A 26715-nucleotide genomic window follows, 5' to 3' on the forward strand; every position below is an offset into this window, starting at 1 on the left:
TTCGGGCTAAATTATGTAATTAATTGCACTTTGTTGTCAAATTAGTTTGCTGGCTGGTTGAATTTTACAAACATGATAAGGCACAGAGCTAAAATTGTAAACACACTGAAAATGTGGTGAATTGTAACCTCCTCCAGTGGCAGTTTAGATTTAATCCTTAAACAAAATTTATATTTGACTTTACAATAATGGAGCAACAAGATTACATTTTATCTTGGTTTAAAGTCAAAATTAAACTTTGTTTAGAAGGATTATATTTAACTAGGATTAATTTTAAACTAGGTTTAAAGTTAGCTGCAACAAGATTAATAGATAAACCTTTTTAAGAGTTAATCCTTGTTGGTGCAATCCATCCTAAGAGTAGCATGCATGCAACAGAGGAGTGGATAATTGAGCTGAGAGAGGAGAGAGCGATAGAGGCTCTGGAAAGAGAGAAGATTAAGATTCTGTTCCTGCATGGACAAGAGGAAGTGATGGGAGTTTACAGGGAGTGGGAGAGAAAGAATAGTGAAATGGAAAGAATGCAAAGGAAGAAAGAAGAGAAGTGGGCAAAAGAGAAGAGCGAAATCGAGAAGGGGATGAAGGAGCCAGAAATAAAGCTGTACCAGCTGCAGAATGTCCTGAGGTTCAGGAATGTCAATTAAGTGTCATACTTAGGATTCAATAGATTAAATTGACTTCATGCTAGAGAATTAGTAATAATAATATCGCAGATCACTGTCTTACATGGGATTTCTCTTTCAGATGCATCATTGTAAAGGTATGGAAATTAGAAGTGCTAAGAGAGTCAGGGAGAGTCAGGAGAGGAAAGAGAGATGTTGGAGAAGAACAAAGTAAAAGAGCTGCTCAGAGCTAGAACAGAATAGAGTAAGGAACAAGTGAGGAAAAGGCCCACCTGGTGGATGTTGCGAGGAAATATAATGAAAGGAAACGGAGAGAAAGGGTGAAAAAGGGTGTTGAAAAAGGCATATGGCAAATAAAATCACATGGTGTACACCCCAGACTTCAAAGTGAGGAAGATGTAACGGGGATGGAAGAGTAAATACTGTCAGCTGTCATTGGTCAAGTTCTTTCATTTAGTGGAATACTTCATAAATAAAGTAATATGCGCAGTTATCTGCCCTTATTCATTGCCATATTGAAGAAAACACACACACAAAATATAAGTATAACATGTAGATTAAAGGTGATTACGGGACAACGCAATGTATGTTAACTTTGTTGACATACTGAATATATTTGAAATACTGTATCTAACCTCGTGACGGATGAAAATCCGTTCCCATCTTGTCAAAACCTCACTCCCCTTCATCCTATTTGCTTTAGAGGCATACGCGGACCAATCAAAAAATGCCATCGTTTCATCGACTATGTGATTGACAGGTTTGTGGTTCGCTCACACCATTGGCTCACACAAAAAGAACGTGGACTGACAAACCAATGACAGATCATAAAAACTCACAGCAACTCCCCTTTATGCCGCGTTCAAAACAACTTGGATATCTCCGACTTCCGAGAGTTCAAAACAACTTCACTCTCGGAAAAAAAACGAGCTCCGACTCGGAAAAATCTATTTGAACGGTCACCCAACTCGGAATTCTAACTCGGGAACTCAGGCCTCTTTCTAGAGCTCCGAATTTCCGAACTGAAGGTCAGTGACGTCATGATTTGACGAGTTCCCAGTTGTTTTGAACGCGGCATTTTCTCACCATGTGATGACGTGTCAAGAATGTGCCGGAAGCCTTCAGTTAGTCCAAAATGGCTTACCAGACTTTTCAGCAGGAATATTTACAGATTCCTGTTGTAACTCGGGCATACACAACTGCCTGCGTCCTCACCACCGCTGCCGTGGTAAGATAGTAGAATTTAATCTGAAACATGTTCTTGTCGGCAATGGAGACAGGGTTAGGCGTTTAGCCGTGGATGTCAGTCTGCTAACTCACTAGCTTGCTGCTTTTAGCTAGCGCGTCTCTGACAAAACAGAAGTGCCAAAGACAGTACGGTAGTGCACATCAATTAGCTAGAGTGCTAGACAGCTGTGTTTGTGTCGCCACATAATTGTTATTGACTGTAGTTGGGCTGTCACCGACCTTGATCGAATTGACCAAATGTTTGCAATGGTCAGTAGCTAGCTAAATTGACTATGCAGCTGGTAGCGAAACTTCTCAATGTATGATTATCTGTGAGCACAAGTGCATCTCGTAACGTTGACATTGCTGTTTTTGTGCGGTTTACTGCCGCAATCAAAACAACTGGGAACTCGAAGGTCTCGGACTTCTGTGCGTTCAAAACAACTGGGAACTCGCGAAAAAAGAGCTCCGATAGAGATCTTTTTTTAATGATATTCAACTCGGAATTCCGACACAAACTCGGGCGTCTTTCTATAATTACCGACCTGAATATCACTAACATAATGATTTGAATGGCTCACGAGTGGCACAGTGGTCTAAGGCACTGCATCTCAGTGCAAGAGGGGTCGCTACATTTCCTGGTTCGAATCCATCCGGCCGTGGTTGGGAGTCCTTTAGGGCGGTGCACAATTAGCCAATCGTCGTCCAGGTTTGGCCGGGGTAGGCGGTCATTGTAAATAAGACTTTCCGAGTTCAATAAATCTTACATTTTAAAATAAAAATGTACCTCTATTTTTCTGAGTTCCCAGTTGTTTTGAACTAGCTAGCAAGACATCCATGCTAATAGGCAAGTCAGATCTCTCCTCCTAGTGGACTGTTTAATCAGGCTCTAGGCTGCTATTTTCGATTATTTTAACTAGTTCTTAGGTGGAAAAGTACCCAATTGCCATACTTGAGTGAAAGTAAAGATGCCTTAATAGAAAATGACTTACTTGAGCAAAAGTATTTGGGTTTTAAATATACTTAAGTATCATAAGTAAATGCAATTTCTAAATATACTTAAGTATCAAATCATTTCAAATTCCTTATATTGAGCAAACCAGAAGGCACCTTTTTTTTTTAAACGTATAGCCAGGTGCACACTCCAACACTTAGACATCATTTACAAATTAAGCATTTGTATTTAGTGATTCTGCCAGATCAGATGCAGTAGGGATGACCAGGGATGTTCTCTTGATAAGTGTGTAAATTTGACTATTTTCATGTCCTGCTAAGCATTCAATGTGTGATGAGTACTTTTGTGTTTCAGGGAAAATGTATGGAATAAAAAGTACATTACTTTCTTTAGGAATGTAGTGAAGTAAAAGTTGTCAAATATAAAGCGTAATGTACAGATATGTAAAGATACTTTTTTTTGTAAGTACTCTACACCACTGTATGGAAAATGATATATTCAGGTTGTTAAAAATAAATGTATTTATACAATGTTTGCTTTCAATCTTCAATAGCTCTTAAGACAGTGTGCCATGCCAAATCATATATAATGAGCTTCAAAAGTATTGGGACAATGACCATTTTTATTTTGGCTCTGTATTCAAACTCTTTGGATTAAAGTGCAGACTGTCAGCTTTCATTTGAGGGTAATTTCATCCATATCGGTTGAACTGTTTCAAAATTACAGCATTTTCTGTTCATAGACCAAAAAGTATAGGGACAAATTCACTTACGTATGTTAAAGTAGTCAAAAGTTTAGTATTTGGTCCCATATTTCTAGCACATCGAGCTTGTGACTCTACAAACTTGTTGGATGCATTTGTGTTGTGCCTACAACAAAGTCTCTTGCATAGTTTGTTTTGTTTCAGTATGTTGCATTGAAAGTGGCTATTGTGTTGATTCGATCACAATTACCACAGTAAATGGAAATGTTGATAGTGTTAACTAACAGAACTTCAACTTTCTAGTTTTCCCCATCTCGTGCTTCCCCACGGAGAGAGAACATTGCTGTATCTTTTTTATTTGAAAGATTCTTTCTCGCTGATATGAAAGATTTATTTTATTTATTTTACCTTTATTTAACTAGGCAAGTCAGTTAAGAACAAATTCTTATTTTCAATGACGGCCTAGGAACAATGGGTTAACTGCCTTGTTCTTGAGGCGGCAGGGTAGCCTGATGGTTAGTGGTGGACTAGTAACCGAAAAGTTGCAAGATCAAATCCCCGAGATGACAAGGTAAAAATCTGTTGTTCTGCCTCTGAACAGGCACTGTTCCTAGGCAGTCATTGAAAATGCGAATTTGTTCTTAACTGACTTGCCTAGTTAAATAAAGGTAAAAAAATACATTACTACCCCAACGCTCTAACCACTAGGCTACCCTGCTGCCCCAGTCAAAGATGAGGACCATGTGTTTCGAAAACCCGTTTCGCAAGCGATGATTATGGACGTTAAAACACAGCGTCGGAATTGTAGGTCACACGGCCTGCCGTGGGCGACGATAACCGCTGAAAACCACACGGAGAGAAGGGTTTTCGAAAGCTACCGTTTACCTTAGTTAAAGAGTTGCAGTTTGTTAGCTGCTGTTTAAAAGACTGTCAAGACTTGACTTAGCGTTTTCTGGCAAAAGATGAATCATCAGGTAGAACAGGTGAACTATTGATTCTAATGAAGACACTTTCTTTGCTCTCACCCTCAGCAATTAGAACTCATCACACCTTTCCAACTATACTTCAATCCTGATTTGATACTAAGGAATTATCAGGTGAGTACATGCAATTTGTCATTTGTATGATATACAAATATTTAAAAAATAAAAATGTAATTAAATCAAAACATTTATTTTAGAGTTTTTAATCTTAGGCCTGCTGTGTATAAGCGTAGCAGTTACAAAAAAATGGAGATGCAAGGTTGACGGATTTCTCTGTTCTGTCTTGTAGGTATGGAGACTCATAACCAACTTTCTATTTTTTGGTCCAGTTGGCTTCAACTTCCTTTTCAATATGATTTTTTTGTATCCTTTTTCTGTTGCACATGTCTTGCCCTGAGTGTACTTGTGAAATGTATATTTTGTGTCCCTTTGATTGGAAGCACTATGCGACTCATAAAATACTTGTCTTGAACAAGGCGAGCCATGTTTAATTTATTTTTAATCATGACAACTGTCTAATCATAGTGAATTATAGGTTTAGTATTTGCTTTGCCCTTGCCAGATTACCTTAACCGTTGGCTTCCAGGTACCGATACTGTCGTATGCTGGAGGAGGGCTCTTTCAGGGGCCGCACCGCTGACTTTGTCTTTATGTTCCTCTTCGGTGGCCTTCTGATGACTGTATCCTTGTAACACTGTTACTTTCATGGTCTTAGTTGATACCGCAGGAGTCGAGACATGTTCAGCACCACATAGACTTAATGTACCTGTATTTGACATTCTTAGCAAGCTTCTGATTGAGCTCTTACTAAGGCCTGCTGTTGTATAATGTTGTATGTGTGTACAGGAAATGTGTAGGTCTATGCTATCCACAGGTGCCTTAATGAGAAGCTCTTACGCAAGTCACATTCCTTGCCACCTGAATATATATATATATATATATATTTTTTTTTTAAAATTTATTTATTTATTTATTTATTTATTGATTGATTGTTAGGCTAGTTGTCAAACCTGAGAATCAATTGGTTGATTGTCTGCAGTTGGCGACAGGTAGCCTAGAGGTTAAGAGCTTTGCACCAGTAACCGAATGGTCGATGGTTCGAATCCTCGAGCCGACAAGGGGGGGAAATCGACCCTTATGCCGCCGACGTCAGTTAAGTCAGCCCCCCGCACCGCTCTGATTCAGAGGGGTTGGGTTAAATGCAGAATACACATCTTGGTTGAATGCATTCAGTTGTGCAACTGACTAGGTATCCCCTTTCCTAAGTTAGGGTAAATCAACTTGAATAATGCTGTATGCCACAATTCAATCCACCAATCACTTTTTTTTCTCAGTAAGCACAAAGATATTTGGCACCTTTGTGAGTCTGGTGTTCTTGGGCCAAGCCTTCACCATCATGCTGGTGTACGTGTGGAGCAGGCGTAACCCCAACGTTCGCATGAACTTCTTTGGCCTGCTGAACTTTCAGGCACCCTTTCTACCTTGGGTGCTCATGGGATTCTCTCTGCTGCTGGGCAACTCCATCATTGTGGATTTACTAGGTACCAGTCGCTCTAACCACCATAGCACATTTCTGTAATGCATCAATGTTATTAAGGACTTGAAGATCAAAAATGTTGTTGCCTTATTGACCATTGAGGAGTGGTGACTAGTCGGGTCAATGCTGTGTTCCCTTCCCTAAGGTATCGCTGTGGGTCATGTGTACTTCTTTCTGGAAGATGTGTTCCCAAACCAGCCAGGTGGTGGCAGATGGCTCAAGACTCCGTTTTTTCTGTAAGTTTGGTATGGTTCTAGTACAGTCCAATAATGAATTTGTCTTATGATAGAAACTGCAGTGTTTACCCCATGAGTCTGCTGAGAGATGGTGATGTTGCTGGAGAGATGGGGGGCACAAAGAAATAGCAGTAAGCTTGATACAGAGTTAACAATAGTTACTAATATATGGAAATTGCCAACATTAACAATGTTGTAACCAATGTTTTGACATGGTGTTCTGAAGGTATGCTGTCCTTGCGAGTGGTCGTGACAATGTTGTCTATGCTGATTGGTATTATTCCAGAAAAGGAAGGGCACATCAATAACTCTTAATAAAAGTATAAATATACCATCCATTTATCAGATGAGTAAAGAATGTTTGTACAGTTGAAGTTGGAAGTTTACATACACTTAGGTTGGAGTCATTAAAACTCGTTTTTCAACCACTCCACAAATTTCTTGTTGAGAAACTAGTTTTGGCAAGTCAGTTAGGACATCTACTTTGTGTATGACACAAGTAATTTTTCCAACAATTGTTTAGACAGATTATTTAACTTATAATTCACCGTATCACAATTCCAGTGGGTCAGAAGTTTACATACACTAAGTTGACTGTGCCTTCAAAGAGCTTGGAAAATTCCAGAAAATGATGTCATGGCTTTAGAAGCTTTTGAACATCATTTGAGTCAATTGGAGGTTTACCTGTGAGGTATTTCAAGGCCTACCTTCAAACTCAGTGCCTCTTTGCTTGACATCATGGGGAAATCAGCCAAGACCTCAGAATAAAAATTGTAGACCTCCACAAGTCTGGTTCATCCTTGGGAGCAATTTCCAAATGCCTGAAGGTACCAAGTTCATCTGTACAAACAATAGTACGCAAGTTTAAACACCATGGGACCACGCAGCCGTCATACCGCTCAGGAAGGAGACTCGTTCTGTCTCCTAGAGATGAACGTACTTTGGTGTGAAAAGTGCAAATCAATCCCAGAACAACCGCAAAGGACCTTGTGAAGATGCTGGAGGAAACAGGTACAAAATATCTATATCCACAGTAAAACGAGTCCTATGTTAACGTAACCTGAAAGGCCGCTCAGCAAGGAAGAAGCCACTGCTCCAAAACCGCCATAAAGCCAGACTACAGTTTGCAACTGCACATGGGGACAAATATTGTACTTTTTGAAGAAATGTCCTCTGGTCTGATGAAACAAAAATAGAACTGTTTGGCCATCATGACCATTGTTATGTTTGAAGGAAAAATGGAAGTTTGCACGCCGAAGAACACCATCCCAACCATGAAGCACGGGGGTGGCAGCATCATGTTGTGGGTGTGCTTTGCTGCAGGAGGGACTGGTGCACTTCACAAAATAGATGGCATTATGAGGCAGGAAAAGGATGTGAATATATTGAAGCAACATCTCAAGACATCAGTCAGGAAGTTAAAGCTTGGTCGCAAATAGGTCTTCCAAATGGACAATGACCCCAAGCATACTTCCAAAGTTGTGGCAAAATGGCTTAAGGACAACAAAGTCAAGGTATTGGTGTCGCCTTCACAAAGCCCTGACCTCAATCCCATAGAAAATTTGTGGGCAGAACTGAAAAAGTGTGTGTGTGAGCACACCTGACTCAGTTACACCAGCTCTGTCAAGAGGAATGGGCCAAAATTCACTCTACTTATTGTGGGAAGCTTGTGGAAGGCTACACAAAATGTTTGACCCAAGTTAAACAATTTTAAAGGCAGTGTTACCAAATACTAATTGAGTGTATGTAAACTTCTGACCCACTGGGAATGTGATGAAAGAAATAAAAGCTGAAATAAATATTTCTCTCTATTATTCTGACATTTCACATTCTTAAAATAAAGTGGTGATCCTAACTGACCTAAGACAGAATTTTTACTGGGATTAAATGTCAGGAATTGTGAAAAGCTGACTTTAAATGTATTTGGCTAAGGTGTATGTAAACTTCTGACTTCAACTGTATGTATGCATCTTAAGCATTTTGCACTGTTTTGTTTGGTATACAGTGCATTTGGAAAGTATTCAGACCCCTTGACTTTTTACATGTTTTGTTACAGCCTTATTCTAAAATTGATTGAATTGTTTTGTTTTTCTCATCAATCTACATACAATAACCCATAATGACGAAGCAAAAACAGGTTTAGATTTTTGTGCAAAAAAAATAAGAAATAACCATTTACATAAGTATTCAGACCCTTTACTCAGTACTTTGAAGCACCTTTGGCAGCGATTACAGCCTCAAAGATTCTTTGGTATTACGATATAAGCTTGGCACACTTGTATTTGGGGAGTTTCTCACATTTTTCTATGCAGATTCTCTAAAGCTCTGTTAGGTTGGATGGGGAGTGTCGCTGCACAGCTATTTTTAGTTCTCTCCAGAATTGTTCAAGTCCAGGCTCTTTCTGGATCATTCAGAGACTTGTCCCGAAACCACTCCTGCGTTGTCTTGGCTGTGTGCAAGGAGTTCAATTTTGTTTTCATCAGACCAGAGAATCTTGTTTCTCGTGGTCTGAGAGTCTTTAGGTGCCATTTGGCAAACTCCAAGCCGGCTGTCATGTGCATTTTACTGAGGAGTGGCTTCCGTCTGGCCACTCTACCATAAAGGCCTGATTGGTGGAGTGCTGCAGAGATGGTTGTTCTTCTGAAAGGTTCTCCCTTCTCCACAGTCACCTCCCTGACCAAGGCCCTTCTCCCCCGATATCTCAGTTTGGCTGGGCAGCCAGCTCTTGGAAGAGTCTTGGTGGTCGCAAACTAATTCCATTTAAGAATGATGGAGGCCACTGTGTTCTTAGGGACCTTCAATGCTGCAGAAATGTTTTGGTACCCTTCCCCGGATCTGTGTCTCGACATAATCCTGTCTTGGAGGTCTACGGACAATTCCTTCGACCTCATGGCTTGGTTTTTGCTCTGACATGCACTGTCATCCGTGGGACCTTTTTTATATTGACAGGTGTGTGCCTTTCCGTATCATGTCCAATCAATTGAATTTACCACAGATGGACTCCAAGTTGTAGAAACATCTCAAGGATGCTCAATGGAAACAGGATGCACCTGAGCTTAATTTCGAGTCGCTTAGCAAAGAGTCTGAATACTTATGTAAATAAGGTATGTTTTTTTAATAAAAATATATATACTTTTTGCTTTGTCATTATGGGGTAGTGTGTGTGTGTGTGTGTGGACTGATGAGGGAAAACAATTTAATCAATTTTAGAGTAAGGCTGCAACATAACAAAATGTGGAAAAAGTTGAGGGGTCTGAATATTTTCGCAAATGCACTGTATGTAGATCCTTTACCTGTCTCTGTAATTCTCTCTCTCACAGTAAGATGCTGTTTGACACTCCAGAGGAGGATGCCAACTACAACCCTCTTCCCGAAGAGCGTCCGGGGGGGTTCGCCTGGGGAGAGGGACAGCGCCTCGGGGGTTAATCTAGCCCCCCACCACAGGATCACTTTATAATGGACCTTTCCTCAGTGAGAGACCGAGGGACAAACTTGGTCTTTTTTTCCGACTTGTTTCTCTAGTTCTGGATGGAAAACGCCAATCTCCAACCAGAGCTTTTCGGAGATTGTTGTGTGACTTGCATCTCCCTCAAACTGTTCAATAAGCCAGACTGTCACTTTAAGACCACATGAGTGGACGTAACAGGAAGTGACTTTTGATGGTTAACCTTTGGTTGCGTTGAGATTTGGCTTTATCTCTGTGGGGAAAAAATGAGGCTCAACAATATTGTCAAATGATGGGAAACAGTGGAAAAAATCTGAATGAATGAATTCAGATTGAGTGTTTTCTTTTACTTTTTAAAAAGAATAAACGTGTGGCATATGTAGATAATGCTGGATATATTTTCTTTGTAAATTTTCTGCAGTGTTGCATCAGTTGAAGCAAGTTTTTCTGTAAGGAGTTCCATAATGAAATTAGAAATGTATTCAGTCATTTGATTCCAGTACCAAAAGAGTGCTTGGATGCACTAGGATCAACAATGTGAGAACGCTTACGTAACTTACATTGTTTATTGCAACTGTAGAAAACATGTACTGTGGACAAATCAAACAAGCATACGTTACTCTATAGTACTGCCCTCATTGCAGTGTGGAGGGAAGGGGAAGTCAATTTGACCGACCATTGTGTTGCATGCCAGGCTTCTAGGCTCGACAAGACTAGCCATTTTGAAACCCCTGCAACAAACCCTTCAGTATTCAAATTGAAACTAAACGGCTTCTCTTTTTTTTAAAGTTTCGGTTACATACAGTAAGTAGTATACGCTTCACTTTTTTGCAGTTCTTTACCTTTATGGCAGGGCTTATAGATTTCCATTTGTATTTTAATCAATACAGATTTTGAAATGCCTATTGTTTGTTTCATTGTCAATAACCAGAGGATCTAATCTTTAACTTTGCAAAATTAAGTTTTCACTGGTGGACAAGGAAAGTCACCTTTTTCACCCATTTCTATTCTTACACTCTATATCCGATCTGTTGGAAACCTTTTACAGTTATTGGTTTCATAAAACATGGCAAGGTCTGCTGCTTCATGATCCATAGTGAGCTAAGAGCATAAGTACACAGTTGTAAACACAATCTAACATCGATGATTCCTAGAACTACAGGGTTTTAACAACTGTATGCTGGTTTGTAAACTCAGCAAGCCTCGGAGGTTACTACTTAGATGTAAAGACTGAGTAAAATGATTAAATATACCACTTCACTTGTGTTGATTCCTGATACAACTGGTTTGGTCTATGGGATTTAAAAAGTTAGGAAAACCAGCACCATTGACAATCATATGGTACTAGGTAATCACTAAGATTGTTAATTTTCTGTGCACCATTATATTATGTTCAATATTCAATTGAAACTACACAGCTTTATTTTTTTCTGCTAACTACAGCCTAATAGTTTCAGTTACATAGTATACCCTGAAACACAATTAAATTGTGTTGAATTCTTAAGTAAGAAATTGTCCATTGTTAAAAGAGATCTTTTTGGTAAATACCAGAAAACTATACTTTAGTCTTATGCAAACTGGTAAAGCATTACCAAATAAATTATTTAAACATGAAGCCGTATCAGCTAAGGGATAGTCGTATTTCTGCAGAACATCTATTTTTGGCTAGTAGGAGTATACATTACATATGTACCACAACAGTGTCTTTAGTATAGTCTCCGTTGCCTCTGGCTTTATCCCAGATCATCATAGTCCTCCTCGATCTGGCAGTCTGCTCCGATGTCATCGTAGTCCTCTGGAATGCTGTCATTGTCCTTACACACTAGTGTCTCTGTGTGATGGTACGGTGGAGGAGGGGCATTGTCATCTACTTTCACATAGTCAGGTAGCCCTACAAGGTTCTCATAGCTTTCAGTCTCTGGAAAGCAAAGACGCACATTATTGACAGTTGAGGCTGACGTTGTTGTTACTGTGTGGGCTTAAAAGGTTCCTATTGTGAATGTTTCAACACAACAGCTTATCCTTGTGTAATATTACTCCCAATGTGTGCTTATGATTGCATTTCAAGGCTTATTGAATTAAATCTGATGCTTACTGGGACAGGATGTGAGAAACTGAGTCCTGGGTGGTAAAGGAGGCAAATCATCCTCCAGATCTTTGAGATGATATTTGCTGCTTCTGGATGGGGGAAAAACCGGAGAAATTAGATCTCCACTTTGGAAAATACTTTTTACAAAACCCCTCCCTTCCCTGGACTACTAAGAATGCTTAAAACAACTCGCATAAATTGAATCAAAGGTTTGAGGAATAGAGGACCAAACTTGTGGTTTTAATTGTGATAATGAATGATGAGGCAACAAATTCAACCACTATAAGTGTCAATAGAAATGTAGGTTACATCTACATCAGCTGAAAATAGTGCAAGAGACTTACTGGGCATAATACTGAGGCGTAGTGTGACTTGGTGTATTTGTATTGTATTGTTCAGCAGCTGTAGAAAAGATAAGACAGTTGATACAATACTTTGAAAAGACAGTTCATATAAGTAGAGATAAATGGATCTGTAACGCTCACAATAATGCTTCTGATGTAATGGTGTAATTGAAAATACTTACCTTTCTTGGAAATACACTTGTTGATAAGAAAGAAGATGAGACCTATTACCATGGAAACAAAAATCATTCCAAGAACCACCCACAGCCAGAAGAGATGCCGTAAAGGTTCCATGAGTGATCTAGTCCACAGTGCACAAAAGAGCCCAAATATACATGTAAGTAATTGATGATGACCTCTCACAAAATTCCATAGAAATGGCTTCTTGAAAGAGGTATAACTTGTTAAAAAAGAAATGTTTGATTGCACATAATTTTAACATGTTCAACTTCATAAAACAACACATTTCCCTAAGTGCCAAATAAAATAACAGGTTTGACTGTAACAGGGTTGACAATTTCATGTTAAATCAGCCATCAAGCCCCTTGTGATGGGGAATCAAAGCTTGTTGTGTGCAACAGGGAGTGGCAATTGAATGCAAGCTACACAAAGAATAAATAAATAATGTCTAGCCTGTCTATGGGTAACAGGGTTGATGTGTTATGCTCGACGTGCTCAGTTTCCCACCACAAAACACCAGAAAATGGCCATAAAGAGTAAAACCAGGTTACTTGCGTTTAATGTGAATGGACTATTACAGTGCATTCGAAAAATATTCAGACCCCTTGACTTTTTCCACATTTTGTTACATTACAGTCTTATTCTAAAATTATTCTAAAAAGTACACAACACTCCATAATGATAAAGCAAAAACTGTTTTGAAATTTCAATCCAAAATTCAATATAAAAAATTTAAATATCACATTTACCTACAGTTGAAGTCGGAAGTTTACATACACCTTAGCCAAATATATTTAAACTCAGTTTTTCACAATTCCTGACACTTAATCCTAATAAACATTCCCTGTCTTAGGTCAGTTAGGATCACCACTTTATTTAAAGAATGTGAAATGTCAGAATAATAATAGAGAGTGATTTATTTCAGCTTTCATTTCTTTCATCACATTCCCAGTGGGTCAGAAGTTTATGTACACTCAATTAGTATTTGGTAACACTGCCTTTAAATTGTTTAACTTGGGTCAAATGTTTCGGGCAGTCTTCCACAGGATTCCCGCAATAAGTTGGATGAATCTTGGCCCATTCCTCCTGACAGAGCTGATGTAACTGAATCAGGTTTGTAGGCCTCCTTGCTCGCACATGATCTTTCAGTTCTGCCCACACATTTTCCATAGGATTGAGGTCAGGGCTTTGTGATGGCCACTCCAATACCTTGACTTTGTTGTCCTATAGACCCATTTGCGACCAAGCTTTAACTTCCTGACTGATGTCTTGAGATGTTTCTTCAATATATACACAATTTTCCTGCTTCATGATGCCATCTATTTTGTGAAGTGCACCAGTCCCTCTTGCAGCAAAGCACCCCCACAACATGATGCTGCCACCCCTGTGCTTCACGGTTGGGATGGTGTTCTTTGGCTTGCAAGATTCCCCCTTTTTCCTCCAAACATAGCAATGGTCATTATGGCCAAACAGTTCTATTTTTGTTTCATCAGACCAGAGGACATTTCTCCAAAAAGTATGATCTTTGTTCCAATGTGCAGTTACAAACCGTAGTCTAACTTTTTTATGGCGGTTTTGAAGCAGTGGCTTCTTCCTTGCTGAGCGGACTTTCAGGTTATGTCGATATAGGACTCGTTTTACTGTGGATATAGATATTTTGTACCTGTTTCCTCCAGCATCTTCACAAGGTCCTTTGCTGTTGTTCTGGGATTGATTTACACTTTTCGCACCAAAGTACATTCGTCTCTAGGAGACCGAACGCGTCTCCTTTCTGAGCTGTATGACGGCTGCGTGGTCCCATGGTGTTTATACTTGCGTACTATTGTTTGTACAGATGAACGTGGCACCATCAGGCATTTGGAAATTGCTCCCAAGGATGAACCAGACTTGTGGAGGTCTACAATGTTTTTCTGAGGTCTTTTGATTTTCCCATGATGTCAAGCAAAGACGCACTGAGTTTGAAGATAGGCAAATTGACATATTTGTTGTACCTGTGCCTGTGGATGTATTTCAAGGCCTATCAGAAGCTTCTAAAGACATTACATAATTTTCTGGAATTTTCCAAGCTGTTTAAAGGCACAGTCAACTTAGTGTATGTTAACTTCTGACCCACTGGAATTGTGATTAAGTGAAATAATCTGTCTGTAAACAATTGTTGTAAAAATGACTTGCCAAAACTACAGTTTGTTACCAAGAAATTTGTGGAATGGTTGAAAAGCAAGTTTTAATGACTACAACCTAAGTGTATGTAAACTTCCGAGTCCAACTGTAATTATTCAGACGCTTTACTCAGTACTTTGTTGAAGCACATTTAGCAGCAATTAGAGCCTCGAGTCTTCTTGGGTATGACGCTACAAGCTTGACACACCTGTATCTGGGGAGTTTCTCACATTCTTCTCTGTAGATCCTCTCAAGCTCTGTCAGGTTGGATGGAGAGCGCCGCTGCACAGCTATTTTCAGGGTTCAAGTCCGGTTCTGGCTGGGCCACTCAATGCTGCAGAATTTTTTTTGTACCCTTTCCTAGATCTGTATCTCGACACAATCCTGTCTCAGACCTCTACGGACAATTCCTTCGACCTCATGACTTGGTTTTTGCCTGAAATGCACTGTCAACTGTGGGACCTTTTATATTGACAGGTGTGTGCCTTTCCAAATCATTTACAATCAATTGCATTTACCACAGGTGGACTCCAAGTTGTAGAAACCTCCTAAGGATGATTAATGGAAACAGAACGCACCTGAGCTCAATTTAAAGTCTCCTAGCAAAGGGTCTGAATACTTATGTAAATAAGGTATTTAAAAAATAAATTAATCGAAAAACCTGTTTACGCTTGTCATTATGGTGTATTGTGTGTAGATTGATGAGGAAAAACTTTTTTTAAATCCATTTTAGAATAAGGCTGTAACGTGACACCATTTGGAAAAAGGGAATGCAAATGCACTGTAGATGCTCAATGTTTCTTTTGCAAAACATATTTGAAAAAGGATTAGTTGCACTATATTAAAATTAGAGTTCAGCTCACATAACAGGATTAATCTTAAAATGAGGGACAGACGTAAACGAATCACTAATCTCATGAAATAAAGAAAAATCTTCAGAAATGACTGTCAAATCAACAAAATAACTATGACGTTACAAACGTGGTGAAATGTTAGGTTGAAGTGGGTTAAATCTTGCTAGAAGTCACAGAGGGTGCACGGGGGGGAAATGTCAAGATACTAAAACGTTTCTGCTTTAGCATGTCTTTGTGGAACGACCTAATACAACTAAATAACTGATGGGCACCTACATCAACATCGTTCTGCATTTCTGCCTTTTCTCCATGAAATGTCACTTCCTCATTTCTGAACTGGCCAAGTCTTGTGGTTATTTTAGCCTACACTGTATAAGAACAGTGTTGACATGCCACTTATTACTGTCATTGTTTTCCATTGAAGCAGACTGTTTTATCTCTATAATTGATCAATAAAAACGGTGTAGACAATTTGTACTAAACTAAAGGGGAAAAGTATTTGATTTTTACATAATAAATCTCATTCTTCTGTTTTTTTGACAGTCACGCTCAATCCTGAGCACCTTTACATGCACCTAATACTACATTTATTTCTTAGCTGTAATGAAAGTTAAGTTCATACATTTCCCATGAACTGTGTTTGCCACAGACACAGCTGGTAAATGGTACTAATTCACACTTATCTCTGTGACCAGAGTTTGATGTAAATGGCCGATGTTTATCAGACAACATGCACAACATCCTTTCACAGCTGCATACCTTTTTATAGAACTAAATAACTTCCGGCAATGTACTTTTTCTAAGAAGTTCTAGTCTGAGAGAGAGATGATGTATTCACAATTTTAAAGGTGTTGCAGAGTAGGCTGTTGTTAAATTGTTATTTATTTATTCTATTTTTAAATGAATAATAAATAAATAAATGATAAATAAGACCTTTATGGTAGTAAACTACCATTACCAACAGTAATTATCATACAAAATTAAACCCCCAACCTGCCTCCATAGGTTATGGTTATTCTTATAAAATAACATATAGTTATTTTTTCAACACTATAATCAAACAATAACAATATCACCTATTGCATTTATTGAACAATTAGGTTCTAGGTTCAGCACAGTTTTATAGTACGCCATGGCCTAGAATAAAATATTTTGCTGACAATGAAGTATTTCTTTGTTCTTATGACAATAGAATACACCTCTCAAATAGATGGCACATGCCTTACCTTACAAGGAAAGTCGAACAGCTGAAAATTAGGATTGTGTGGGTCAATGATATTCTTAGTTCTAAACTGTGTACAGAAGATAGGGAGACTCTTATGGGATCATGATTCACTTCTGAGGTCTGAGGCTTCAGCCAACTCATTTCCTCTCAGTCATATTAAAGGAACTACCCACACCCATCACTCTGCTGCATGCAGTGTGTGTGTGTGTGTGATAAAGGGAAAATGAATAAAAGGACCGATAAGGTCTACCATGTGCCGTGGTTATTAAGCAATGCTGCTGCAACCTCGTGTTGGAAAGTTGCGAATCGGAATAGTCAAACTCAAATGTGTTTTTTTCAGCTGGGAGTAAGATAGGCTATCAGACAGCTTCTGTGCATGTCTCTGGTTTGATCAGTCCAATAACATGGAGGTCTTTGACCATTTACAAGCTGCAGTTTTTTTGTTGACTTATTATCGTTCTTGCCAACATACTCAGATGTATCATTTGTCAATAGAGATCCCCATGCCGATGACTCGTTCCACGGCATTGATCATCAGTTTGACCATGAGCCACAGAGTCAACTAACGGTCAACTAATCAAATCAAATCATATTGTATTGGTCACATACACATGGTTAGCAGATGTTATTGCTTGTGCTTTAATTCTGACAGTGCAGCAATATCTAAAATGTAATCTAACAATTTCACAACTACCCAATACACACAAATCTAAGTAAAGGAATGAAATAAGAATATATACATATAAATACATGGATGCGCAATGACAGAGCGGCATAGGCAAGATGCAATGGATGGTATAAAATACAGTACATACGCATGAGATGAGTGATGCAAGATATGTAAACATTATTAAAGTGGCATTATTAAAGTGACTAGTGATCCATTTACTAAAGTGGCCAATGATTTCAAGTCTGTATGTAGCCAGCAGCCTCTCTGTGTTAGTGATGCCTGTTTAACAGTCCCTCGGTCCCAGCTTTGATGCACTTGTACTGACCTTGATTTCTGGATGGTAGCGGGGTGAATATGCAGTGGCTCGGTGGTTGTTGTCCTTGATCATTCTTTTGGCCTTCTTGTGACATTGGGTGCTGTAGGTGTCCTGGAGGGCATGTAGTTTGCCCCTGGTGATGCGATGTGCAGACCACACCACCCTCTGGAGAGCATTACAGTTGTGGGTGGTGCAGTTGCCATACCAGGCGGTGATACAGTCCGACCAGATGCTCTCAATTATGCATCTATAAAAGTTTGTGAGGGTTTTAGGTGACAAGACAAATTTCTTCAGTCTCCTGAGGTTGAAGAGGCACTGAATGCTGAGCTATAGTCAATTAATATAATCAATGTATGGATCCACTAAGGTAGGGTCATCAAGAGAATGGTTGTCAATATGATCTGATTTGTTAGCTAGTTGCTATGAAGGATTCAGAAAGCACACTATATATAAAAAAAAGGGTGAAAATGGCGCTGGAGGGGATGGCTGCCATTTTACAGGCTACTAACCAACTGTGCTATTTTGTTTGTTTTTTCACATTGTTTGTAACTGTTTTTGTACATAAAGTTGCTGCTACCATCTCTTATGTCCGAAAACAGCTTCTAGACATCAGAACACAGATTACTCACCTCGAAGTGGACAAAGATTTTTTAATTAATGAGTCTGACGTAAAGGAAAACAAACTCAATGATCTACGGCCAAGACTACCCTACCAACAGGACATTAAAAACTGTAATGTATCACAGAGTCGTGGCTGAACGATGACACCGATAATATAGAGCTGGCTGGGATTTTCGTGCATCGGCAGGACAGAGCAGCTACGTTTGTAAGACGAGGGGCGGGGCTGTGTGTTTGTTTGTCAATAACTGCTGGTGTACGATGTTGAATATTAAAGAAGTCTCAAGGTATTGCTTGCCTGAGGTAGAGTACCTGATGATAAGCTGTAGACCACACTATCTACCAAGAGAGTTCTTATCTATATTATTTGTAGCCGTCTATTCACCACCACAAACCAAATCTGGAACTATGACTGCACGCAACGAGCTGTATAAGGCCATAACCAAACAAGAAAATGCTCATCCAGAAGCGGCGCTCCTAGAGGCCCGGGGACGTTAATGCAGGCAAACTTAAATCTGTTTGACCTCATTTCTACAAGCATGTCACATGTGCAACCAGGGGGGGGAAAAAACTCTAGACCACCTTTTTCTACACACAGGGACGCATACAAAGCTCTCCCTTGCCCTCCATTTGGCAAATCTGACCATAATCCTATCCTCTTGATTCCTGCTTACAAACAAAAACTGAACCAGTGACTCACTCAATATGGAAGTGGTCAGATGATGCGGATGCTACGCTACAGGACTGTTTTGATAGCACAGACTGGAATGTGTTCTGTGATTCATCCAATGGCAATGAGGAGTATACCACCTCAGTTGTCCCCACAGTGACCGTACGTACATATCCCAACCAGAAGCCACAGGCAACATCAGCACCGAGCTAAAGGCCAAGAGAGTTCTTATCTATATTATTTGTAGCCTTCTATTCACCACCACAAACCAAATCTGGAACTACGCAACGAGCTGTATAAGGCCTCTTTCAAAGAGTGGGACACTAATCCGGACGCTTCGAAGAAATCCTGCTATGCCCTCAGACGAACCATCAAACAGGCAAAGCGTCAATACAGGACTAAGATTGAATCCTACTACACCGGCTCTGATGCTCGTCGGATGTGGCAGGGCTTGCAAACTATTATGGGCTACAAAGGGAACCACAGCCATGAGCTACCCGGTGACGCGAGCCTAACAGACAAGCCTTTTATGCTCGATTTTTTTATTTTATTTATTTTTATTTTACCTTTATTTAACCAGGCAAGTCAGTTAAGAACAAATTCTTATTTTCAATGACGGCCTGGGAACAGTGGGTTAACTGCCTGTTCAGGGGCAGAACGACAGATTTGTACCTTGTCAGCTCGGGGGTTTGAACTCGCAACCTTCCGGTTACTAGTCCAATGCTCTAACCACTAGGCTACCCTTGAGGCAAGCAAGAATGCGAAGGTAACCTACCTAGCACTCACGTCGGTAGCCATGAAGTGCTTTGAAAGGCTGATCATGGCTCACATTAACACCATTATCCCAAAACCCCAGACCCACTCCAATTCGCATACCACCCCAACAGATCCATAGATAAATCGCACTTCACACTGCCCTTTCCCACCTGGACAAAAGGAACACCTATGTGAGAACGCTGTTCATTGACTACAGCTCAGCGTTCAACACCATAGTGCCCACAAAGCTCATCACTAAGCTAAGGACCCTGGGACTAAACACCTCCCTCTGCAACTGGATCCTGGACATCCTGGCGGGCCACCCAAAGGTGGGGAGGGAAGGCAACAACACATCTGCCACTCTGATCTTTAATAACGGGGCCCCTCAGGGGTGCATGCTTAGTCCCCTCCTGTACTCCTGTTCACCCACAACTGCATGGCCAGGCACGACTCCAACACCATCATTAAGCTTTCTGACGACACAACAGTGGTAGGCCTGATCACCAAAAACGATGAGACAGCCTATAAGGAGGAGGTCAGAGACATGGCAGTGTGGTGCCAGGACAACAACCTCTCCCTCAATGTGAGCAAGACAAAGGAGATGATCGTGGACTACAGGAAAAGGAGGGCCGAACAGGCCCCCATTAACATCGACGGGAATGTAGTGGAGCAGGTCGAGAGTTTCAAGTTCCTTGTTATTCATATCACCAACAAACTGTCATGGTCCAAACGCACCAAGACAGTCATGAAGATGGCACAACAACACCTTTTCCCCCTCAAGAGACTGAAAAGATTTGGCATGGGTCCCCAGATCCTCAAAAATTTCTTCAGTTGCACGATTGAGAGCATCCTGACACGTCGAAAAATCGCCTGGTATGGCAACTGCTTGGCATCTGACCATAAGATGCTATAGAGGGTAGTGCGTATGGCTCAATACATCACTGGGGCCAAGCTTCCAGCCATCCAGGACCTATATACTAGACAGTGTCAGAGGAAGGCCCAAAAAATTGTCAAAGTCTCAAGTCACCAAAGTCATAGACTGTTCTCTCTGCTACTACACGGCAAGCGGTACCGGAGCTTTTACGCAGCAGCGTAAAAAAGGGGGGTGGGGGGGCACACAATGCAAATAGTCCGGGTAGCCATTTGATTGCCTGTTCAGGAGTCTTGTCCTAGACTTGGCACTCATGTACCGCTTGCCATGCGGTAGTAGAGAGAAAAGTCTCTGACTGGGGTGGCTGGGGTCTTTGACAATTTTTAGGGCCTTCCTCTGACAATGCCTGGTGTAGAGGTTCTGGATGGCCGGCGGTTTAGCCCCAGTGATGTACTGGGCCATACGCACTACCCTCTGTAGTGCCTTATGGTCAGAGGCCGAGCAAATACCGTACCAGGCAGTGATGCAACTAGTCAGGATGCTCTCGATGTTGCAGCTGTAGAACCTTTTGAGGATCTCAGGACCCATGCCAAATCCATTTAGTTTCCTTAGGAGGAATAAGCTTTGTCGTGCCCTCTTCACGACTGTTTTGGTGTGTTTGGACCATTCTAGTTTGTTTTTGATGTGTACACCAAGGAACTTGAAGCTCTCAACCTGCTTCACTACAGCCCCGTCGATGAGAATGGGGCGTGCTCGGTCCTCCTTTTCCTGTATTCCACAATCATCTCCTTAGTCTTGGTTACGTTGAGGGATAGGTTGTTATTCTGGCACCACCCGGCCAGGTCTCTGACCTCCTCCCCTGTGTCCGGCACATGTGACAAATAACATTTGTTTTGATTTGAAAGTATGTGAACACCCCTTCAAATGAATGAATCCGGCTATTTCAGCCGCACCCGTTGCTGACAGGTGTATAAAATCGAGCACACTACCATGCAATCTCAGTAGACAAACATTGGCAGTAGAATGGCCTTACTGAAGAGCTCAGTGACTTTCAACGTGGCACTGTCATAGGATGCCACCTTTCCAACAAGTCATTTCATCACATTTCTGCCCTGCTAGAGCTGCCCCAGTCAACTGTAAGTGTTGTTATTGTGAAGTGGAATCGTCTCGGGGCAACAACGGCTCAGCCGCAAAGTGGTAGGCCACAAAATCTCACAGAATGGGACCGTCGAGTGCTGAAACGGGTAGCTCGTAAAAACTGTCTGTCCTCTGTTGCAACACTCACTACCGAGCTCCACACCCCCTCTGGAAGCAATGTCTGCACAAAAACTGTTCGTCGGGAACTTCATGAAATGGGATTCCATGGCCAAGCAGCCGCACACAAGCCTAAGATCACCATGCACAATGCCAAGCATCGGCTGGAGTGGTTTAAAGCTCGCCGCCATTGGACTCTGGAGCAGTGGAAATGCGTTCTCTGGAGTGATGAATCACACGTCACCATTTGGTAGTCTGATGGACAAATCTGGGTTTGGCTAATACCAGGAGAACGCTACCTGCCCAAATGCATCGCGCCAACTGTAAAGTTTGGAGGAGGAAGATTAATGGTCTGGGGCTGTTTTTCATGATTCGGACTAGGCCCATTAGTTCCAGTGAAGGAATGCTACATCATAGAATGACATTCTAGACGATTCTGTGCATCCAACTTTGTGGCAACAGTTTGGGGAAGGCCCTTTCCTATTTCAGCATGACAATGCCCCCTGTGCAGAATGCGAGGTTAATGCAGAAATGATTTGTCTAGATCGGTGTTGAAAAGCTTGACAAGCCTGCTCAGAGCCCTGACCTCAACCCCACTGAACACCTTAGGGATGAATTGGAATGCCGACTGCCAGGCCTAATCGCCCAACATCAGTACCCTCACTAATGCTCTTGTGGCTGAATGGAAGTAAGTCACCGCAGCAATGTTCCAACATCCAGTGGAAAGGCTTCCCAGAATAGTGGAGGCTGTTATGGCAGCAAAGAGGGGACCATCTCCATATTAATGCCCATGATTTTGGAATTAAATGTTCGACGAGCAGGTGTCCACATACTTTTGGTAATATAGTGTAGGTTGACTCTCAATGTGTTATTATTTTGGGTGAAAGCACCACATACTAAATGAAATCATGACATCTAGAATATGATCTCTAGGCTGATATACGTACACCCAGTGTAGATCCCAGTTAAGCTACTATTATCATCGTTACCATCATCATGCAACTCCTCTGTTATGTTCCATTAGTGTTCACACATGCGAAGTGAGCTGTTTCTCCAGATTGTGAAATGTTGTCTGGAGGCTGGTAGAGCTTTGTGAGTCGACATGACATGGCGGCAAATTCAAGATACAAGAACCATTTGAACAGTTTGCTATTACAGAGGATGAAGGAGCGGAAAGAGCGTGGAGATGTGGAAATGGACAGTGAGGAAAAAAGAAAGGAGCTGAGTGTCGAGGGAACTGGTGTGGTGAGGAAAATTGGCAAAAATAAAAAATCTACTCCTGTAGAAATTGAACCTAACGAGAGTGAGGATGAATTACATGCGGTGGCAGGTGCGCTGAAGACCACGAGTTAGGGACTTGCTTTGTTTTCCAGAGCAGGGTGTGATCACTGGAGTGGCGTTAAGTGTTGAGGAGGATGAACTGTTTGATGCGATTCAGGCCCGGTGGAGCGTGTGGTGAAACAGAGAAGACGGTCTGTCCTGCTGTTTTGAAACAAGCTTGGCAATGTGCGGGGGCACCGGTTAGTTGAGATAATTGAGGTAATATGTACATGTAGGTAGAGTTAAAGGGACTATAAACAGAGTAGCAGCAGCGTAAAAGAGGGGTCTGGGTAGCCCTTTGATTAACTGTTCAGGAGTCTTATGGCTTGGGGATAGCTGTTTAGAAGCTGTTTAGAAGCCTTTTGCAGTAGCAGAGAGAACAGTTTTGGACTAGGGTGGCTGGAGTCTTCGACAATGTTTTGGGCCTTCCTCTGACACCGCCTGATATAGAGGTCCTGGACAGCAGGAAGCTGGGCCTCAGTGATGTCGGAATCCAAGCAGTTGCCATACCAGGCAGTGATGCAACCAGTCAGGATGCTCTCGATGGTGCAATTGTAGAACATTTTGAGGACCTGAGGACCCATGCCAAATCTTTTCTGTCTCCTGGGGGAGAATAGGCTTTGTTGTGCCCTCTTCACGACTGTCTTAGTGTGTTTGGACCATGATAGTTTGTTAGTGATGTGGACACCAAGGAACTTGAAGCTCTCAACCTGTTCCAATACAGCCTCGTCGATGAGAATGGGGGCGTGCTCTGTCCTCCTTTTCCCGTAGCCCACAATCATCTCCGTCGTCTTGATCAAGTTGAGGGAAAGGTTGTTGTCCTGGCACCCCACAACCAGGTCTCTGACCTCCTCCCTATAGGCTTTCTCATTGGTGATCAGGCCTACCACTGTTCTGTCATCGGCAAACTTGATGATGGTGTTGGATTCGTGCCTGGCCATGCAGTCATGAGTGAACAGGGAGTACAGGAGGGGACTGAGCATGCACCCCTGAGGGGCCCCCATGTTGAGGATCAGAGTGGCGGATGTGTTGTTACCTACCCTTACCACCTGGGGGTGGCCTGTCAGGATTTTCAGGATCCACTTGCAGAGGGAGGTGTTTAGTCCCAGGGTCCTTAGCTTAGTGATGAGCTTTGTGGGCACTATGGTGTTGAACGCTGAGCTGCAGTCATTTAATAGCATTCTAACGTTTTCCTTTTGTCCAGGTGGGAAAGGTCAGTGTTGAGTGCAATAGAGATTGCATCATCTGTGGACCTGTTGGGGCGGTGTTCTTGGGCACAGGGACTATGGTGGTCTGCTTGAAACATGTTGGTATTACAGACTATGGGACAGGTTGAAAATGTCACTGAAGACACTTGCCAGTTTATCAGCACATGCTCGGAGTACACGTCCTGGTAATCTGTCTGACCCTGTGGCCTTGTAAATGTTGACCTGTTTAAAGGTCTTATGGAGAGCGTGATCACACAGTCGTCCGGAACAGCTGGTGCTCTCATGCATGTTTCAGTGTTACTTGCCTCGAATCGAGCATATAAGTAATTTCGCTCCTCTGGTAGGCTTGTGTCACTGGGCAGCTCGTGGCTGTGCTTCCCTTTGTAATCTGTACTATCCAATGAGTGTCGGAGCCGGTGTAGTACGATTCAATCTTAGTCGTGTGTTTACGCTTTGCCTGTTTGATGGTTCGTCAGAGGGCATAGCGTAATTTCTTATAAGCTTCGGGTAAGAGTACAGGTCATTGAAAGCGACAGCTCTAACCTTTAGCTCAGTGCGGATGTTGCCTGTAATCCATGGCTTCTGGTTGGAGTATGTACGTACGGTCACTGTGGGGACGACGTCATCGATGTTCTTATTGATGAAGCCAGTGACTAATGTGGTGTACTCCTGAATGCCATTGGAATAATCCCGGAACATATTCCAGTCTGTACTAGCAAACAGTAGCTGTAGCTTCATCTGTAGCTGCTTCATCTGTCAACTTTCTTATTGACCGAGTCCTTGGTGCTTCCTGCTTTAGTTTTTGCTTGTAAGCAGGAATCAGGAGGATATAATTCTGGTCAGATTTGACAAATGGAGGGCAAGGGAGAGCTTTGTACGCATCTCTATGTGTGGAGTAAAGGTGGTCTAGAGTTTTTTTCCCCTCTGGTTGCACATTTAACATGCTGATAGAAATGTGATATAACTGATTTGAGTTTCCCTGCATTAAAGTCCCCGGTCACTAGGAGCGCTGCCCCTGGATGAGCGTTTTCCTGTTTGCTTAATGCCATATACAGCTCATTGAGTGCGGTCTTAGTGCCAGCATCGGTCTGCGGTGGTATATGTACAGCTCTGAAAAATATAGATGATAACTCTCTTGGTAAACAGTGTGGTCTTCAGCTTATCATGAGATGCTCACCTGAGGTAGAGTAAAACCTATCCTGCCGAAAAAGCTTACAACCCGCCAGCTGCATGTTAATATTGTGATTGTTCAGCCACGACTCGGTGAAACATAAGATGTTACAGTTTTTAATGTCCCGTTGGTAGGATATACGTGCTTGTAGTTTGTCTATTTTATTATTGATTTATTGTACGTTGGCTAATAGTACCGATGGTGAAGGTAGATTACCCTCCCGGCGATGGATCCTTACAGGGCACCGGACCGTCGTTCATGGTGTCTGGAGTAAATCCTTCCCGTCCGACTCGTTGAAGAAAATAATTCCTCCAGTACGGGGGAGTAAACACTGCCCTGATATCAAGAAGCTCTTTTCAGTCATAAGCCATGGTGGCAGAATCATTATGTACAAAATAAGTTACAAATAATGCGAAAGAACATACACAATAGCACAATTGGTTACAGGATCGTAAAACCGCGGCCAACTCTTTCGGCGCCATTACTGTGTCAGTTATCCAGTTATCCTGTGAGGACGTTTGTACCAAACCCATTACAGCGTTTTAAGTGCCAAACTTATGGTCATGTTGCAGCAGTGTGTTGGAAGGAGATTTTTATATGTGAAGTGTACAGGAGGGCATGAGACAAAGGAATGTGTAGTGTTGAGGGAAAAAGATGTGTGTGTTAACTGCAGGGGAGCCCATGGTGCTGGAGATCAGAAGTGTCTGATGAAAGAAAGGCAGGTCGAGGTTGCCAGGATCAGAGTAGAACAGAAGGTGTCCTTTGCTGAGGCAATCAAGAGAGTAATAAAGGAAGATGGGTCCAGGGCGAGGGATCCTAAGAAGCTCCCTGTGAGTAGGTCGTGGCCAATATAGAGTGATAGGAATACTGTGTTTCAGTAAGGTTGGCTTCTTAGCGTTCATAGCCACGGTTATTTACTGTACCACAGAAATAGAACGTAAATCACAGAGAATAAATGTTGGGGTGGCAGGGAAGTACTTGGGTGTACGAGATTTTACTGCAGAGGAGTTACAAGGTGTGTTAAACGATAGTGTTCTGGCTGCAGGCCTGATGTTGGATCAGATAGGGCCAAGTAGTTGAATAGTGGTGAGGTTTTAATGGGTGTAGGGTTAGTTGGTAGGGCAATTTTTTTTCCCTTTTCCGCATCCTTTTGCCCCTCTCTTTCGTGTCACGAAGTGTGAGGAATTCACACTCCAGAACAGTAGGTGGAAACCAATGATGTGTATTAACTCTGAATGACTGACAGGGGCTGCTGTATTTAACCTACTGCACAGCCAGTTTGGTAATCTTGTACTAAAAA

At 41.7% G+C, this 26715-nt stretch overlaps 2 protein-coding genes across 3 annotated transcripts; one reads left to right on the plus strand and one right to left on the minus strand.

Annotated features, from left to right (window-relative positions):
- The first annotated feature begins 1601 nt into the window (after positions 1–1601).
- derl2 (derlin 2) lies at positions 1602–10096 on the plus strand. The gene is made up of 7 exons (XM_021623684.3): positions 1602–1851; positions 4540–4605; positions 4781–4854; positions 5078–5171; positions 5837–6032; positions 6174–6264; positions 9585–10096. The coding sequence occupies exons 1-7, from the start codon at positions 1759–1761 to the stop codon at positions 9688–9690; spliced, it is 720 nt and encodes a 239-aa protein (XP_021479359.1). The 5' UTR covers positions 1602–1758; the 3' UTR covers positions 9691–10096.
- Positions 10097–10261: 165 nt separating this feature from the next.
- scimp (SLP adaptor and CSK interacting membrane protein) lies at positions 10262–16768 on the minus strand. 2 transcript variants are annotated; one of them, XM_021623685.3, is made up of 5 exons: positions 16563–16768; positions 12325–12443; positions 12143–12200; positions 11805–11887; positions 10262–11627 (listed from the first exon to the last, which is right to left on the minus strand). In XM_021623685.3, the coding sequence occupies exons 1-5, from the start codon at positions 16700–16702 to the stop codon at positions 11443–11445; spliced, it is 585 nt and encodes a 194-aa protein (XP_021479360.3). In that variant the 5' UTR covers positions 16703–16768; the 3' UTR covers positions 10262–11442. The 2 variants fall into 2 exon arrangements, with proteins under 2 accessions (XP_021479360.3, XP_090048549.1); XM_090192423.1 differs by having other exon boundaries at positions 10262–11625; positions 12325–12366; positions 16563–16695.
- Positions 16769–26715: the final 9947 nt, after the last annotated feature.

Source organism: Oncorhynchus mykiss, chromosome 12 (genome assembly GCF_057628025.1).
Source record: "Oncorhynchus mykiss isolate SJ-2025 chromosome 12, ASM5762802v1, whole genome shotgun sequence".
Lineage (NCBI taxonomy): Eukaryota > Metazoa > Chordata > Actinopteri > Salmoniformes > Salmonidae > Oncorhynchus > Oncorhynchus mykiss.